The sequence below is a fragment of the Symphalangus syndactylus genome, chromosome 7 (genome assembly GCF_028878055.3).
Source record: "Symphalangus syndactylus isolate Jambi chromosome 7, NHGRI_mSymSyn1-v2.1_pri, whole genome shotgun sequence".
NCBI lineage: Eukaryota > Metazoa > Chordata > Mammalia > Primates > Hylobatidae > Symphalangus > Symphalangus syndactylus.
The window spans coordinates 63,555,990-63,573,102 of NC_072429.2; the positions used below are offsets into that span (position 1 = coordinate 63,555,990).

At 41.0% G+C, this 17,113-nt stretch overlaps 1 protein-coding gene across 4 annotated transcripts in view; it reads left to right on the forward strand.

The window, feature by feature from the left end:
* The window catches only part of TCEA1 (transcription elongation factor A1), a 127,051-nt gene that overhangs the window by 90,062 nt on the left and 19,876 nt on the right, over nt 1–17,113 (forward strand). For all 4 annotated transcript variants that reach the window (XM_063642816.1, XM_055286401.2, XM_055286402.1 and 1 more), the window contains 4 exons: nt 1,784–1,889; nt 8,104–8,191; nt 13,896–14,041; nt 15,128–15,184. In XM_063642816.1, the coding sequence (XP_063498886.1) occupies nt 1,784–1,889; nt 8,104–8,191; nt 13,896–14,041; nt 15,128–15,184 (397 nt within the window). The remainder of the gene's footprint in view (nt 1–1,783; nt 1,890–8,103; nt 8,192–13,895; nt 14,042–15,127; nt 15,185–17,113) is intronic.

A 17,113-nucleotide genomic window follows, 5' to 3' on the forward strand; every position in this document is an offset into this window, starting at 1 on the left:
GCGCGCCTCAGCCTCCCAAAGTACTGGGATTACAGGCGTGAGCCACCGTGCCCCTCATTTCTTTTTGTTTTGGCTTGACAGTCTCTTCCATAGATAAGCATGCTTATTACAAGATAACTGTATTCTCAGTATAGGTTTTGTTTGAGGCTAAGCGGGATAGTCATTGACTTTTTAGTAATCAAAACATCCTCTGAAAATTAAAAAGCAATCACCCAGCAGTACACAATTCATCATCTCCTTATACCTTTGCTCTGCAAGCCCTTAGTAAAGTGCCATTTTATTTTTTTGCACGTTTGTGTCAGTTCTAAGCTTCAGAACCACACTAATAAGTTATTTCCTCCACACATTCAAAAAGTAGAGTTTTTTTCCTAGTAAACTAGCCTTGTTAACCCCAAATTGTTTGGGGATTTAAAATTGTGGAGTCCCTTTATCTTTCTGCTGTTCAATCTTGTCTGCTTTGCTCAGCTTTCTAAGAGATATAGGACACTCTAGCCAACCACATATTCTAAATTCTTGAATAAAACTTAGATCCTGAATCTGTCTCTTTGTTGAGAGGATTGAATAATTTAGAAGGAAACCTCAAGTACCCGTATATTTTTCTACCATAAAGCTTACGATAGGGGTTCTCTTTTTTTTCACCACTAAGAATTCCTTTTGTTATTTTTTCTTCCATAGACCATATGTTTGAAAGATTGTCTGTTAACAACCTGAAATTACTAAGTAATTTACCATTTTTTATTTGTCATCCATATTTGGGTATCATAGCTTTTGTGTTCTTTGAGCACAATTTGAAACCATTGATGTGCTAGAAAGACCATGGACTTTGGCAGTGGACAGACCTGGATTAAAATCCCAGCTTTTGGCTGGGCCGGTGGCTCATGCTTGTAATCCCAGCACTTTGGGAGGCCAAGGTGGGTGGATCACCTGAGGTCTAGAGTTTGAGACCAGCCTGGCCAACATGGTGCAACCCGTCTCTACTAAAAATACACAAATTAGCCAGGCGAGGTGGCCTGCACTCCAGCCTGGGTGACAGTGAGATTCTGTCTCAAAAAAAAAAAAAAAAAAAAAAAAAAAAATCCCAGCTTTGCTGGTTGGTAATGGTGTGATGCTGGGCATGTTATTTATTGGTACTTCCAATCTCTTCATCTTTAAAAATAGGGATAATCCCAACTTTGAAGGGTTGTTAGAAAGACTGATGAACGTGGATGCTGTAAGCATAATTCTAGGCACGTAATTATCACAGGTTAAATTTTACCTGTATTTTGTGAAGTGCATTTTAATGTCTGTGATTATATACTGGTTCCTGGCAAAATAAAGCCTTTTAAACCTGGATAGGTGGTAGTTGTTGTTTGGATATCCTCATAATAATTTGCAGCTGGTGCTCTATGTAGTAATCCATGTAGAAGAATGTATAGAAACAAAGAAATGCACGTATTAGGCATGATTGCTTCAGCCTGACTTATATACAACATTTTATGTTTTATCCTCATTTATCTTCACTTCTCCCTTGTGGAAAGATTGATTTCATTTTTCTAGTTAACCAGACTTAATTACAGTAGTGAGTTTTATGCTTCTAGATCTTGATGATAAGAACATTAATGAGTCTAGTGTTTGATCTGAAGATGTATGTATCTTAATATAGTTTGCTATTATAAGGATCCAAAAATTGAAGTTTTAAAATTCTAAAACGGAAACAGGAATCTGGGAAAGAAAAGAATTGGTGAAATACTGATTTGTTTAAAATAAAATTGGTTTACATAATTTTTTTGTTATTGCCTTGCAGTCCACAAGAATCGGAATGTCAGTTAATGCTATTCGCAAGCAGAGTACAGATGAAGAAGTTACATCTTTAGCAAAGTCTCTCATCAAATCCTGGAAAAAATTATTAGGTATCATTGATCTTCCCTTACATACATTTATGATGTTGTGATTTATTCAAACAGTTAATGGTTACAGTTTATGGTTAGTTAATGGTTACATTTTTTTCTTAGTGAATCTAGATACACTGAAAGCAGTGCCTCGTAATAAAGGCGAGGGGAGTTAATTTGATCTTTAGGGTTTTTTTTGCCTTTTAGGCCAGTCAAATTTGGCTTTCTTAACTTTTGACACAACTGGACAAACTCGGTTTCAGTAAGAAGAATTTTCTCTTAAGGGAAAGGTTGTGGATACCTTTTGAAATGGTTTTTGAAATTTTTTGACTTACAGAAAACTTGCAAGGATGATGAAAAGAATGCCGTATCCTTTATCCATATCATCAGTTTTTAATATTTGCCATATTTGTTTTATCATATTCTCTCTTTTTCTTTCTCTTATTTGCACACACACAAATTATTTTTTTCTGAACCATTTGAAAGTGGGTTGAATATATCATGCTCTTTTACCCTTTAAATACCTGTGTGTATTTCCTTACTACAAGCTTATTTTTTAATGGAATCATAGTATAAGAAATTTAGGAAATTTAACATTGGTATAGTATTTTATGGTTTATGTTCAGGTTTGTCAGTTTTCCCAATAATGTTTTTTATAGTTCTTTTGTTTTTCCACCTCCAGGAAAAAATCCAGTTCAGGATCACATAGCTAGTTTTCTTTTTTTTTTTTTTTTTTTTTTGAGACTGAGTCTCACTCTGTTGCCCAGGCTGGAGTGCAGTGGTGCAGTCTCGGCTCACTGCAAGCTCCGCCTCCTGGGTTCATGCCATTCTCCTGCCTCAGCCTCCCGAGTAGCTGGGACTACAGGCACCCGCCACCACGCCCAGCTAATTTTTTGTATTTTTAGTAGAGATGAGGTTTCACCATGTTAGCCAGGGTGGTCTCGATCACGTGACTTCATGATCCGACCACCTCAGCCTCCCAAAGTGCTGGGATTACAGGCGTGAGCCACCGTGCCTGGCCTCACATAGCTAGTTTTCTAATTTGAAATCATTCTTAAGCTTTTCTTTATCTTTTATGAAATTGACATTTTGAAGAATACAGGTACCCCTTCTCGTTTGTTTTTCCCCCAAGGCAGAAATGTTCCTTTCTCATTTGAAGACCAACCTGTTTACTTGGGTTCATGATTTTACTTTTTCTTTGCTTTTGGTCTGTGATCTTTCACTATCAATTATCGCCTGTGTAGGAAATGCACATAGGGTCCTAGCCCAACAAATATGAATTCCCTCCCCTTAAATTTTATTTTGGGGCTGTCAATTTTTTGTTGATATATTTCCTAAAAGTCAAATTTGGAAGGAAAGAAAATTAAACGCAATTTTGTCTTTCACATTAATTGCACAAACCCAATAAAAAAAATTACTGTTGTGGGCCATGCTTTAAAATTTTATGTATGTGTGTGTATATATCCTGTCCCTTCCCCCTCATTCCTGGTCCCCTGCCTCAAGTAGGGCTAAAAGAAACAAGGTCATTTCCTATAGAAGAAAGCATGTATGCCTCCTGAATATGTGGAGTTTAACTTTTTATTTTGACATAATAAGTGACTCACAGAAAATTACTACAAAAAAAAAGTGCAGAAAGGTCTCATGTACCCTTTATCCAGCTTCCTCCTATGGTCAATATTACATAACTCTCATATACAGAATCTCAACCAGGAATTTGACACTGATACAATCTACAGACCTTATTCATATTTCATCAGTTTTTACTGGCGCTAGTGTTATGTGTGGGGGCATGTATGTGTGGGGGCCTGTATCCTTCTGAGCAGTTTTATCTTATATCTACATTCATGTAACCATCATTTATGTGTATTTTAAAATACTTTCGTGCAAATCAGATTTTTATCAAATTCATAATGGGCTTAAAAAATAGAACTTGGATATGTTATACAATATGCAGAAAATGACCAGTTGTAATGAATGCAAAGTAGAATTGGATTTTGGTTTAAAAGTAAACTAGGAAATATATTCAAGGCAGAATTTCCCGCATTTTTAAGTTGTATCCTTGAAGCAGGTTTATAGCCCTATCCACCCCCTTCCCTGCCACTTTTTTTGTTTTGTGTTGAGATAGGGGTCTTGCTATTTTGCCTAGGCTAACCTCCAACTCCTGGGTTCAAGCAATCTTCCACATCAGACTCCTGAGTAGCTGGAACTGCAAGCATCCGCCTCTGCCCTCCTTTGTTATTTATTTATTGATTTGAGACAGAGTCTCACTATGTTGCCCAGGCTGGTCTTGGACTCTTGTGCTCAAGCCATCCAACCGGCCTTGGCCTCCCAAAGTGTTAGGTTTATAGGTGTGAGCCATCGCGCTTGGCCCCTCCTTTGTTTTTAACAGCATATTCCGTATTTGAGGTGTACCTGCTTTTTTCTCATGATTAGATCAGGTTGTACATCCGCAGTTGGAATACTGTTTAAGCATGTTATGTCCTTCTCAAGGTATCATATCCAGAGTGATTGATGGTAATTTTGAGAATCCAGTCAAAGCTACACTGTATTGTGTATTGTTTTTCCTCTTGTAGCTAATAGCCATTCTGTGGGAGACACTTTTAAGATCCTGAAACTGTCTTACACCTTAACAAATCTTTTTCCTCCCTTCCCAATTTAGGATCCATTGATTTTTTGCTCAAACCAATCTTTGTAGTGGTAGTTGCAAAATTGTGATTTTTCTGACTCCTCTGCTTCAATACTTATAAAATCATTCTGTTAGAAGAAGAACCTTCTGGCCAGGTACGGTGGCTCACGCCTGTAATCTGAGCACTTTGGGAGGCTGAGGTGGGCAGACCACGAGGTCAGGAGATTGAGACCATCCTGGCTAACACGGTGAAACCCCGTCTCTACTAAAAAAATACAAAAAAATTAGTCAGGTGTGATGGTGAGCGCCTGTAGTCCCAGCTACTTGAGAGGCCGAGGCAGGAGAATGGCGTGAACCTGGGAGGCGGAGCTTGCACTGAGCCGAGATCGCGCCACTGCACCCCAGCCTGGGCAACAGAGTGAGAGTCCATCTCAAAAAAAAAAAAAAACCACCTTCTTTTTGCCGTTTAACTATTTGTCTATTAGTGTAGACTCGCAGGTTCCTTTTCTGTACAATGGATTGTAATACATTACTATTCAAATTTAATTTGCATAAATTTTACCCCACTATAATTTTACCTATGCTGTGTGTGTACTTAGTTTATATTACCTTTTTTAATGGAAATATTTTGTTTTCTATCATAACTATTATTTTTATTGGTTTCAGAATAATTTATTCAGTTGGCTATACCATATTTTAGTTGATCACTTGCCTGTTGTTAGATTTGTTGTTTTTAACTTTATGGCGGTTGTAACTAATGTCTTGATGGACATCTTTCTGCCTAAAGCTTTTTCTTTACATTGTTAGCTAGATTTCTACATTTACTACTACTGCTACTAGGTAGCACGTTGTTGAATACTTAAGATATGCCAAGCATTGACCTGTATTAATGCATTTAATCCTCACAACAATCCAGTTTGGTAGGTGCTATTATAATCTCCCACTTTATGATGAGGAATCTGAGGCACTGAGCGGTTAAATACCTTGCACACAGTTGAATCGGTGGTGAATAGCCAAGCTGGGACTTGATTGCAGACAGCTGGAGTCCAGAGCTGGAGCACTTCTTCCCTGCTAGCTGGGGTGTGTTGCCCACAACACTGTATCAGATAGTAGGGATGCTTCTGAGGCTGTTCATGCCTCTTACTGCTCTGCTTTCCAAAAGGATTGTACTAAATCACTGTGCCAGAGCAGTGTGTGAGATAGTTCTGCTGTCCCTTTGGCAGCATTGGATCCTTGCTGGATCATATTTCATTGTTATATCAGTTTTCCCTTTTAAATGCTTTCTACCCTATTACTTTTGGACCATTGCTTAGTCCTTGCCATGTGTCATTATTAATCTTTGTTTTCAGTGTTACAGTACTATAGCATCTTTGGGATTTGAGCCTTCAAGGTAATTATTGAGAATAACAAGGAGCAGTAAAATTATGTGAAAACTAAAGTGTACGTGCATGTTTTATCAGAGGGCTTGAATTGTGTTTTAGGTTTGACACACTTCAACTTTACAAGATGAGTTCTACAGTTGTGATTTCAACCATTCTCTTATCAGTGATTCTCATCCAGATAACTATATATTAGAGTTGTCTAAGGAACTTTAAAAAATAATGATGCTTGCGCCTCACTGCCACAGATTTGGATTGAATGGATCTGGTTTGGAGCTTGGCATGAGGATATGTTTAAAAGCTCCCTAGGTGATTCTGCTATCCAGTTGGATATAGTTTCTTCTATATTCTATACAGAGAGATGTGAAGAATTGAAAGAATTCTTTATGTAGCCTTTATTGCTTATGTAGGGAGCAAAATGTACTTAACTGGTGTACTTTGTACACCAGTTTGTACAGTAGACCCAAATGTTTTCTGAACTTAGCTTCAAGGCTATGTGTTTTGTTTTTGTTTTGTTTTTTTGAGACAGGGTATCACTCTGTCATCCAGGCTAGAGTGCAGTGGTGCAGTTATAGCTCATTGCAACCTCAAGTTCCTGGGCTCAAGCATTCCTCCTGCCTGGGCTTCCTGAGTGGCTGGGACTACAGGCATACACCGATTTTTTTTTTTTTTTTTTTTTTTTTTTGAGACAGAGTCTCACTCTGTCACCCAGGCTGGAGTGCAGTCGCACAATCTCGGCTCACTGCAACCTCCTCCTCCCAGGTTCAAATGATTCTCCTGCCTCAGCCTCAGCTGGGATTGCAGATGTGCGCCACCATGCCCAGGTAATTTTTGTATTTTTAGTAGAGACAGGGTTTCACCATATTGGCTAGGCTGGTCTTGAACTCCTGACCTCAAGTGATCCACCCTTCTCAGCCTCCCAAAGTGTTGGGTTTACAGGTCTGAGCCACCACATTCGGCCCCAGGCAGGCACCAGTTTTAAAATTTAAGACTGTGTTGATTGATTTAAAAGTGAATGTTTCTTTGGGCTGTTGAAATATTGCACTGACTCAACCTATTTTTATGTACCTTATTTTATAATATCTCATTGCTTACCTCTTTTTTTTTTTTTTTTGAGGCAGAGTCTCGCTCTGTCGCCCAGGCTGGAGTGCAGTGGCATGATCTCGGCTCACTGCAACCTCCACCTCCTGGGTTCAAGCTATTCTTCTGCCTCAGCCTCCTGAGTAGCTGGGACTACAGGCATGTATCACCATGCCTGGCTAATTTTTTGTATTTTTTTTTAGTAGAGACGGGGTTTTACCATGTTAACCAGGATGATCTTGATCTCCTGACCTTGTGGTCTGCCCGCCGTGGCCTCCCAAGGTGCTGGGATTACAGGCATGAGCCAGTGCCCAGCCACCTCTTTAAGTCTTAAAGCTTGTGCACTCTGTATTACTTTATAGATCATTTAAGATAGAGAAGGTGCTGGGTAGGTCTTACTCATCCTGAGGTATTTTCTATGAAAGTGTTTTTTATTTACCATCCCAGGAATATTTATTTATATTTTGGATACCACCTTAAATTTTCTAACTTTATGGAAATTTATTAAAAACAATATTGCTGTATATGCTTTAATTTTTATTTTATTTGACTTTATTTTGAGACAAGGTCTGGCTCTATTGCCCAGGCTGGCATGCAGTGGCGTGATCTTGGCTCACTGCAGCCTCCACCTGCTGGGCAAAAGCCATCCTCCCACTTCAGCCTTCCAAGTAGCTGGGACTACAGGTGTGCACCACCACGCCCGGCTAATTTTTGTATTTTTTGTAGAGACAGAGTTTTGTCATGTTGCCCAGGCTGGTCTCAGACTCATGTGCTCAAGTGATCCACAGGCTCCCAATGTACTGGAATTACAGGCGTGAACCACTGCACCGGCCTGTGCTTTCATTTTTAAAGTAACAGTGCAGATATTTCCATATTCTTCCCATCTCTTTGTTCCATATACTTTCCTCCCTTTAGGTTCCCATGGCATGTGAATTTGTAGTTCCCACCAAATGAGGGAATTTATTTGCGAGTGTTGACTGAACTTGCATTGTGAAAAATAGTACATGTGCTAATAGCTTATGTAAACTTCATCTACTTGTAGGAAACTTAGGATTTTAGTTCATGTTGTGCAAATAGCCTGTTAACATGCAGTATTTTAGTTTTTAGTTTTTACAAATGCTAGCAACTTAAGAGATTTCATAATTTTCAGATGGGCCATCAACTGAGAAAGACCTTGACGAAAAGAAAAAAGAACCTGCAATTACATCGCAGAACAGCCCTGAGGCAAGAGAAGAAAGGTACTTCACAGTATAGACATTTATTTATATTGAAAGTCATAGTTTTACTTCTTGCATCAATTCCCCTGTCTAATGTTCCCCTATCTACACTCCTTTTTTTGTTTTCTAATCAAATGGAAGTAGTAAATGTGTGTAGTCATGTATTCTAATTTATTTTTTTTCAGATTTCTTGAACATTTGAGAGGTAGAAGACATTGAATAAATAAGAAGTTATTTATATTGTACTCAACAAGTTTAATTGAATGGGATTGCTGGGGTAGGCACTGATAGAATTGATAATGGAGGTAGTGATTAGGGATTCAAATGGTTACTTCCTCTGTTTACCACATTTTTTTTTTTTTAGATTTATTTTGGCCCTTGATCTCATTCTCCTTTGCATGCTTTTTTTCTTCCTTTCGAATTTAGCAATTTGTGGCCAGGCACGGTGGCTCACTTTGGGAAGCTGAGGTGGGAGGATCACTGGAGGTTAGGAGTTCGAGACCAGCCTGGCCAACACGGTGAAACCCTTTCTCTACCAAAAAAAAAAAGAAAAAAGCCAGGTGTGGCAACATGTGTCTATAGTCCCAGCTATTTGGGAGGCTGGGGTGGGAGAATTGCTGGAACCCGGGAGGCAGAGGTTGCAGTGAGCCAAGATCATGCCACTGCACTCCAGCCTGAGCAATAGAGTGAGACCTTATCTTTAAAAAATATCTATATATATATATAGCAATTTGTTATAAGAACTTAAAATGTGAAGTTCATTAACAAAGAGTTCAGATTGTCCCTCACCTCCTATGAGGCCTTTGCATGTGTTCTTTCCTGTTACATCTCATAACTATGCAGTATTGAACATGTTGCTTACTCATAATTGGTTAAATAGAAATCGTTCCTCTGTTCTTGGGAAGCTGGTGGGTTAATAGTCAACATTGATTTAAAGCAATGGTTCTTGAAAGTGTGGTCCCTGGAAGAGGAGAGAACCTGACAGCTTGTTAGAAATACAGATTCTCAGGCTTCGTCCTGTAACTACTGAATCAGGAATTCTGGTGGGGAGGGGCCCAGATACCTGTTTTGAGACAGAGTCTTGCTCTGCCGCCCACTCTGGAGTGCAGTGGTGCAATCTCGGCTCACTGCAACCTCCACCTCCGAGGTTCAAAGCAATTCTCCTGCCTCAGCTTCCCAAGTAGCTGGGATTACAGGCGCCCACCACACCTGGCTAATTTTTGTGTCTTTAGTAGAGATGGGGTTTTGCCATGTTGGCCAGGCTGGTCTTGAACTCCTGATTTCAGGTAATCCGCCCTCCCCAGTGTCCCAAAGTGCTGGGATTACAGGCGTGAGCCACTGTGCCTGGGCTTTTTTATTTTTTATTTTTGAGACAGCGTCTTGCTCTGTCACCCAGGCTGGAATGCAGTGGCGCAATCTCAACTCACTGCAACCTCCGCCTTCCAAATTCAAATGGTTCTGCCTCAGCCTCCTGAGTAGCTGGGATTATGGGTGCATGCCACCACACCTGGCTAATTTTTATATTTTTAATAGAGACGAGGTTTCACCATGTTGGCCAGACTGGTCTCGAACTCTCAACCACAGGTGATCCACCTGCCTCAGCCTCCCAAAGTGCTGGGATTATAGGCGTAAGCCACCGCACCCAGCCCGTGTTGAGGTATTTAGGACATTAAGGCTACTACCGATTTTAACTTTGTTTCTCAATATTTTCCCAAAATTGATCATGCACTCTTCATGTTAATGTTAATGTCTCGTACACTACTTTTTGTATTTGTATTAACTATATTAAATATATATTAAACATATTAACTATATTAAAAGAGGTAAGTCAAAGGTGTGCCTAAACAGCAGTTGTTAATAAAGTTTATGCAATTTTTTCTAATGTATATCTGTTTAGTTTTCTTAAATCTGGAATAGTTCCTCAGTCTCTTGTTGTCTTTGTTTTTATTATTTTATTTTTATTATTATTATTTTTTGAGACAGAGTTTCGCTCTTGCTGCCCAGGCTGGAGTCCAATGGCGCAATCTCAGCTCACTGCAACCTCTGCCTCCTGGGTTCAAGGGATTCTCCTGCCTCAGCCTCCCGAGTAGCTGGGATTACAGGCATGCGCCACCACGCCTGGCTAATTTTGTATTTTTAGTAGAGACGGGGTTTCTCCATGTTGGTCAGGCTGGTCTTGAACTCCTGACCTCAGGTGATCCGCCCGCCTGGGCCTCCCAAAGTGCTAGGATTACAGGCCTGAGCCACCACGCCCAGCCTTGTTTTTTTTTTTTTTTTTTTTTTTTGAGGCGGAGTCTGGCTCTGTTGCCCAGGCTGGATTACAGTGGCACAATCTTGGCTCACTGCAACCTCTGCCCCGCAGGTTCAAGCGATTCTTCTGTCTCAGCCTCCCGAGTAGCTGGGATTAGAGGTGCATGTCACCACACCCAGGTAATTTTTGTACTTTTAGTAAAGATGGGGTTTCATCATGTTGGCCGGGCTGGTCTCGAACCCCTGACCTCAAGTGATCCACCCACCTTGGCCTCTCAAAGTACTGGGATTACTGGCATGAGCCACTGCGCCCAGCCTCTCGTTGTCATAATTTTATCAGTTTTACGTGCTTGATGTGTAGGGTATAGAGCCTGTCTGCAAAAGAAAATTACTGTGTGTGAAGTCTAATAAAGTAACTGATCGGTATCTATCTACACACCCTCCCTGCACCCCCACACACAGAAATACAAGAGGATTGAGAAACGAATTCGAGGAGTCATGTAAAGAAAGATAGAAGGTTAAATTTAAGTTGCTTGTAGCTAAGCAGGATTTTATATTTTGGGTGCAAGAATTTAAGGAGAGGCCGGGCGCGGTGGCTCATGCTTGTAATCCCAGCACTTTGGGAGGCCGAGGCGGGCGGATCACGAGGTCAGGATCGAAACCGTGGTGAAACCTTGTCTCTACTAAAAAATACAAAAAAATTAGCCGGGCGTGGTGGCGGGCGCCTGTAGTCCCAGCTACTCGGAGAGGCTGAGGCAGGAGAATGGTGTGAACCCAGGAGGCGGAGCTTGCAGTGAGCCGAGATTGCACCACTGCACTCCAGCCTGGGCGACAGAGCGAGACTCCGTCTCAAGAAAAAAAAAAAAAAAAAAAAAGAATTTAAGGAGAAAGTAATGTGTTTAAATGCTTAGAAAGGAAGGATCAGAATGTAGGAAGTGGGACCAGCAGTAGTGAAACTAGTGAGGAAAAGTTTCCCTCAGTCCATATGGGCAGTTTCCCTTGGTTCTTGTGTAGCATTTGGCTACAGACACAGAAGCAAAAGCATTTAATCAAAGTGTTTAAGAAGTGGGTTTTTGGCTGGGTGTGGTGGCTCACACCTGAAATGTCAGCACTTTTGGGAGGCCAAGGTAGGGGGATCACTTGAGCCCAGGAGTTTGAGACCAGCCTGAGCAACATAGGGAGGCCCTGTCTCTACAAGTAATAAAAAACATTAGACAGGTGTGATGGCACATGCCTGTGGTCCCAGCTACTTAGGAGGCTGAGGCAGGAGAACCACCTGAGCTTGGGTGTCATGACTGCAGTAAGCAATGGTTGTTTCACTGCACTCCAGTCTGGGTGACAGAGTGAGACTGTCTCAAAAAAAAAAGAAAAGAAAAGAAATGAGTTTTGGGGCCTGGCACGGTGGCTCATGCACTTTAGGAGGCCGAGGCGGAATTATCACTTGAGGTCAGGAGTTCGAGACCAGCCTGGACAACATAGACCCTTTCTCTACCAAAAAAAAAGGTTTATTTGTTTGTTGGATTATTTTTTTTTGGAGACAGAGTCTTGCTGTTTTACCCAGGATGGAGTGCAGTGGCGTAGTCAAGGCTTTCTGCAGCCTCAACCTTTCAGTCTCAAGCGAGCCCCCCACTTCAGCCCCCAAGTAGCTAGGACCACAGGTGCATACCACCATGTTTGGCAAAATTTTAAAACTCTTTTTGTAGACCCTGGGTCTCACTATTTTGTCCGGGCTGTTCTTGAACTCCTGGGATTACAGGCATGAGCCAACTTGCCCGGCCAAAAAATATTTTTAAAATTAACTGGGCATGGTGCCATGCACCTGTAGTCCTAGTTACTCAGGAAGCTGAGGCAGGAGGATTGCTTGAGCCCAGGAGTTCAAAGCTGCATGAGCTGTGATGGCATCACTGCACAACTCTTGCTCTGTTCACCATTGTGAAAAGTCTTGCTCAGTTGCTCAGGCTGGAGTCTTTAAAAAAAAAAATAAATGGGTTTTTAAACATTGGTTTGCTCATTTGTTTATCACTGACAGGCATTATGCTACATAATGAAAATACAAAGAAAAGTAAATCCTAGTTTTTGCTCTTGAGAAACTCAAGTCTGATAGAGAAAAAAATGTATGAAAAGTCATCATATACAAACCTGTGTGAATCAATATTTTGGGAATACAGGGGGAAATCAGTGAAGGCTTCAAAAAGGAACTGACTAAATTTAGAAGGTACTAATGACCGTCTTACCCACAGGCACCTGTTTGTGAAGTTTAACAGTGGTTATGTTTTGGAGAGAAGGCAAGGCAGTATGTTCTTGCAGCATTGCAGCAAGCCACATCTATGGATGGTGGATGATTTAATCAGTCTTTGAAAAGAGTTATGGCAGCTGTCTTCAATGCGATAAAGCTTAATTGTAATCATGAAGATTATTTTGGAAAGAACCCATTTTAGTGATAATCCAACATAAGAAGCTACTCAGAAGCAATTGAAAGGATTAGGTTGACCGGAAAATTATAAAACTGCCTAAATGTTCATATTGAGGTGATGTTTCTGGGGAGAAACGCACCATTTTATAGCCTCATGACTCATCAGTACACATGGTATTTGTCTCACTGGGGACCTCACTGTCTAAGTGGAACAAGGTTTTCCTTTTTCTTTTTGTTCTTTTTTTTTTTTTGAGTTGGAGTCTCGCTATGTCACCTAGGCTGGAGTGCAGTGGTGCAGTCTTGGCTCACTGAAACCTCTGCCTTCTGGGTTCAAGTGATTCTCCTGCCTCAGCCTCCCAAGTACCTGGGATTACAAGCGTGTGCCACCATGCCCAGCTAATTTTTGTATTTTTAGTAGAGACGGGGTTTCACCATTTTGCCTAGGCTGGATTCAAACTCTACTGGCCTCAAGTGATCTGCCTCTCTTGGCCTCCCAAAGTGCTGGGATTACAGGTGTGAGCCACCATGCCCGGCGAAACAGGGTTTTTCAAACATTCTCTCTCTCTGTCTCTAGTTTTGGTTGAAAGCTGTCATTCTCTGGTGTGAACCTGGGAGGTGGAGCTTGCAGTGAGCCGAGATCGCACCACTGCCCTCCAGCCTGGGTGACAGAGCAAGACTCCGTCTCAAAAAAGAAAGCTGTCATTCTCTGGTCCCATCCCTTCATCCCTCTCCTTATACCAAGATCATTGCTTTTCATTTATTGTACTGAGCTATAATGGGTATTTTCTCTATTAAAAATATTGCTTAATATTTAAAATGAGAATCAAACATAAAATGTTTAGTTTAAAAAAAAAGGCATACTTGTCTCTTTACTAAATTGTAAAATTTTTAACTTCTTTTTAATCTGTATGCAGGCAATTTTTTTTCCCCTCACATAAAGGTCACTGAGATACTGTGTCATTTATTTAGGCCCCAAATTTTGTTTTTACAGCATGATAGTAATATTGTTACTTTGAGAGGATTGTTCTTGATTTCTTTTTGGGGTGTTTGTGCGTATTTCAGTACTTCCAGTGGCAATGTAAGCAACAGAAAGGATGAGACAAATGCTCGAGATACTTATGTTTCATCCTTTCCTCGGGCACCAAGCACTTCTGATTCTGTGCGGTTGAAGTGTAGGGAGATGCTTGCTGCAGCTCTTCGAACAGGGGGTAAGTCCAGTGCATGTTATTTCTCAGCCCTTTGGTCACCACCACCAACCACTGCCATCTCTAACTCCATGTTGCTATTTGATGAGTGTCACCCTGTGGATAGCCCACCCACTGCTGCTTAGCTCGGGGAGAAGTTGTTGCTGATACCGGTCTGTTAAGGGGGAGAGGAGGAGGAATACTGGGGCATTTGCTTATTACTATGTAATTGTAAGAAATAGATTCCCTCTAATACATGGATGTTTTCCCTGATTTCATAGTAATGTACAGTTTTTTCTCACAAATCTTTTGTTTCTCCCCAATTTAATCTGCAAACTATATACCCTGATCTTATATTGAGAGTTAACAATACTGAATTGTTAAATAGTATGACATATAGTATGAACGTTTTCCATTTTCTAGTTAGAAAAAGGAGGGGTGAGTCTTGATTTATATGTGGGAGCTTAATTTAGTTTGAAAGTATCCAGTCTTAACATGTAACATTTTGTCTTTAAAGTTTTATATACAGGAATATTTATTATTTTATACGAATTCATCCTTTTTCTTTTCTCTCATTCTGCACCATGGCTAGTTTGACCTGTTTTTCTCCTTACTCTGCCCTTTCTACTTTGATGTCCTTACTGTCTATTTTTTCTTCCTGGTTTATTTCCTTCTATCCTCTTGAATATTTGTATAGGAGTCTTCTGAGTGTGTCTGTATATGTGACTGGCAGATTAAATGAATGATTTATTTGCATTGAAGCCTGAGTCACAGGAGACTAGACAGTTCTTTCTGTAACTTTCTCTCCTCTCTGCTGGAGCAGCCAGAATTTATGGAGTTACGAAAGATGAATTGCCTGCTAGATCAGTTACTTCCTGTGCCTGAGGGATCAGGAGTCATCAGTGCAGGAGCACAGTGGGTATCAGATGAAGCCCAGAAAAGGAGTCTAGCAGGCAGCGAAGTGACCAGATTCTAACGAACTAAACTGAACGGCTTCTTTATGTCAGGCAAATGGGGTTTAAGAAATAGGAATGCAGTTTAATTACCTGGTATTAGAATTTTCTTTTAATCTGTTACAATAATTTGACAATTCTTTCTGCCTGTTTTTAGATGACTACATTGCAATTGGAGCTGATGAGGAAGAATTAGGATCTCAAATTGAAGAAGATATCCTTTGTGTGTATATTCATAATTTTTTTTTTAATAAGTAATATTTATTGAACATATACAAATGCCAGGCATGGTTTTACATGCAGTAGTCCTTCCAATGAATTAGGTGCTCTCATCCTATTTTACAGAGAGAAAACAGAAGCAGAAGAGGATCGGTCATTGTTCTAGATCACATAGCCTGACACTGACAAGGCTGGGATTCCAATGTAGGGAATTTGGCTCCAAGCCCATGACCTTGACCACCACGCTAGACTTTTTCCTTCATGTTGAAGCTGAATGAACTAGAAACAGTGAAGTTTAGAAGGACCTGGCTCTTTGGAAACTGAAACATATAAATCCCTGGTAAAATTGCTTCAGATAGCAGGAGAGTGAAAATATGATTGAGAACAAGAAAGGCAAACCGGTAACATAATTAGAAGAGATTACAAAATACACGAGAACATTGGGTGTATCTCATTGGCAACTCGAAAACCTAAAGAATTTCGCTTTCCAAGCAAAACACGAGTGTCCAAGATTGACTTTATGTACTTGGCAGGACAGGCTATGTTATATTGTGGTAACAACCTTGAAATTTCAGTGGCTTAACACCACAGAGGTTTCTTTCACAGATTAAACTGGACAAATAGGAATTTATTTGTCCTATATGTCCATCACAGGCTAGCTGTGGACTCTGGGCTTTGGGTCATTGTCCTCTAGGACCAGGCAGGTGGAGTGGCCATTGTGAGTGGTGATGTGGCAGAAGGTAAAATGGATAAATTGCATACTGGCTTTCAAAACTACTGCCGAGGAGTGACATCTATTACTTCTGCCACCAGCCAGAAAGGTCACTTGGTGTCACACAACTTCAAGGGGTCATAATTGTTTTAAGTAATCTGCTAGCTTAATTTTTCCTGTTGGTATAGAAGTCAAAGTCTTATTCTTCACTTTTATCTTGATTGTATTGGTTTCTTGGAAAGGAGAAGGACATCTATGTCATTTTATTTGTCTTGTTTTTCCTGTTATTGAGAAGGAAAGTAGCCGGGCGCGGTGGCTCAAGTCTGTAATCCCAGCACTTTGGGAGGCCCAGGCGGGCGGATCACGAGGTCAGGAGATCGAGACCATCCTGGCTAACACGGTGAAACCCCGTCTCTACTAAAAATACAAAAAATTAGCCGGGCGTGTTGGCGGGCACCTGTAGTCCCAGCTACTCAGGAGGCTGAGGCAGGAGAATGGCGTGAACCTGGGAGGCGGAGCTTGCAGTGAGGGGAGATCGCGCCACTGCACTCCAGCATGGGCGACAGAGAAAGACTCCGTCTCAAAAAAAAAAAAAAAGTACAGTATCGATGGCATTTTTCTGCCTTGTAGATTGAGACTGTAGTGTCTGAATTTAAGTTGTGCAAAAGGGCATGGAAAGCACACACATGTAAATGTGAAGACTTCTCAGGGGGACCTCAGAGCACACACAGTCACCTGAGCTCATTATCCCAGAGGAAGCTTGTTCATGCTAAGCACCGGGAAAGGGCTCCAGGAGAGGGGTACTGTGTGTGGGTAGGGGCAGGGAACATCTAGGTGGCTGTGTAACATGAGATTGTCCTGGTTGAAGAAATGGCCTTATTAGGAAGGGAGCTGTTCCAGGGTTCAGCTTTGGCAGTGGCGTCTTCTGCGGAGAAGAGCCTGCTGAGGTAGCTCCTGCTGAGCTGAGGGAGGAGATGAACCCTCACGGCCATGCTGAATGGTCTCTTCTGAGACCCTACGGCAACTGTGTGACCAGAGAGACTTTTAGGATCCTTAGTAGAATTCGGATTTGGGCAAGTAAAGCTTGAATAAGTTCAAGCTCCTTTTCAAACATGTGCTTTCTCATGTTGAGTACTTGAGTTACTTTTTGAAACCCGGTTGACTTGCATACTGCTGCACTAAACATTTAGGAAATAAAACATGACTAGGCCG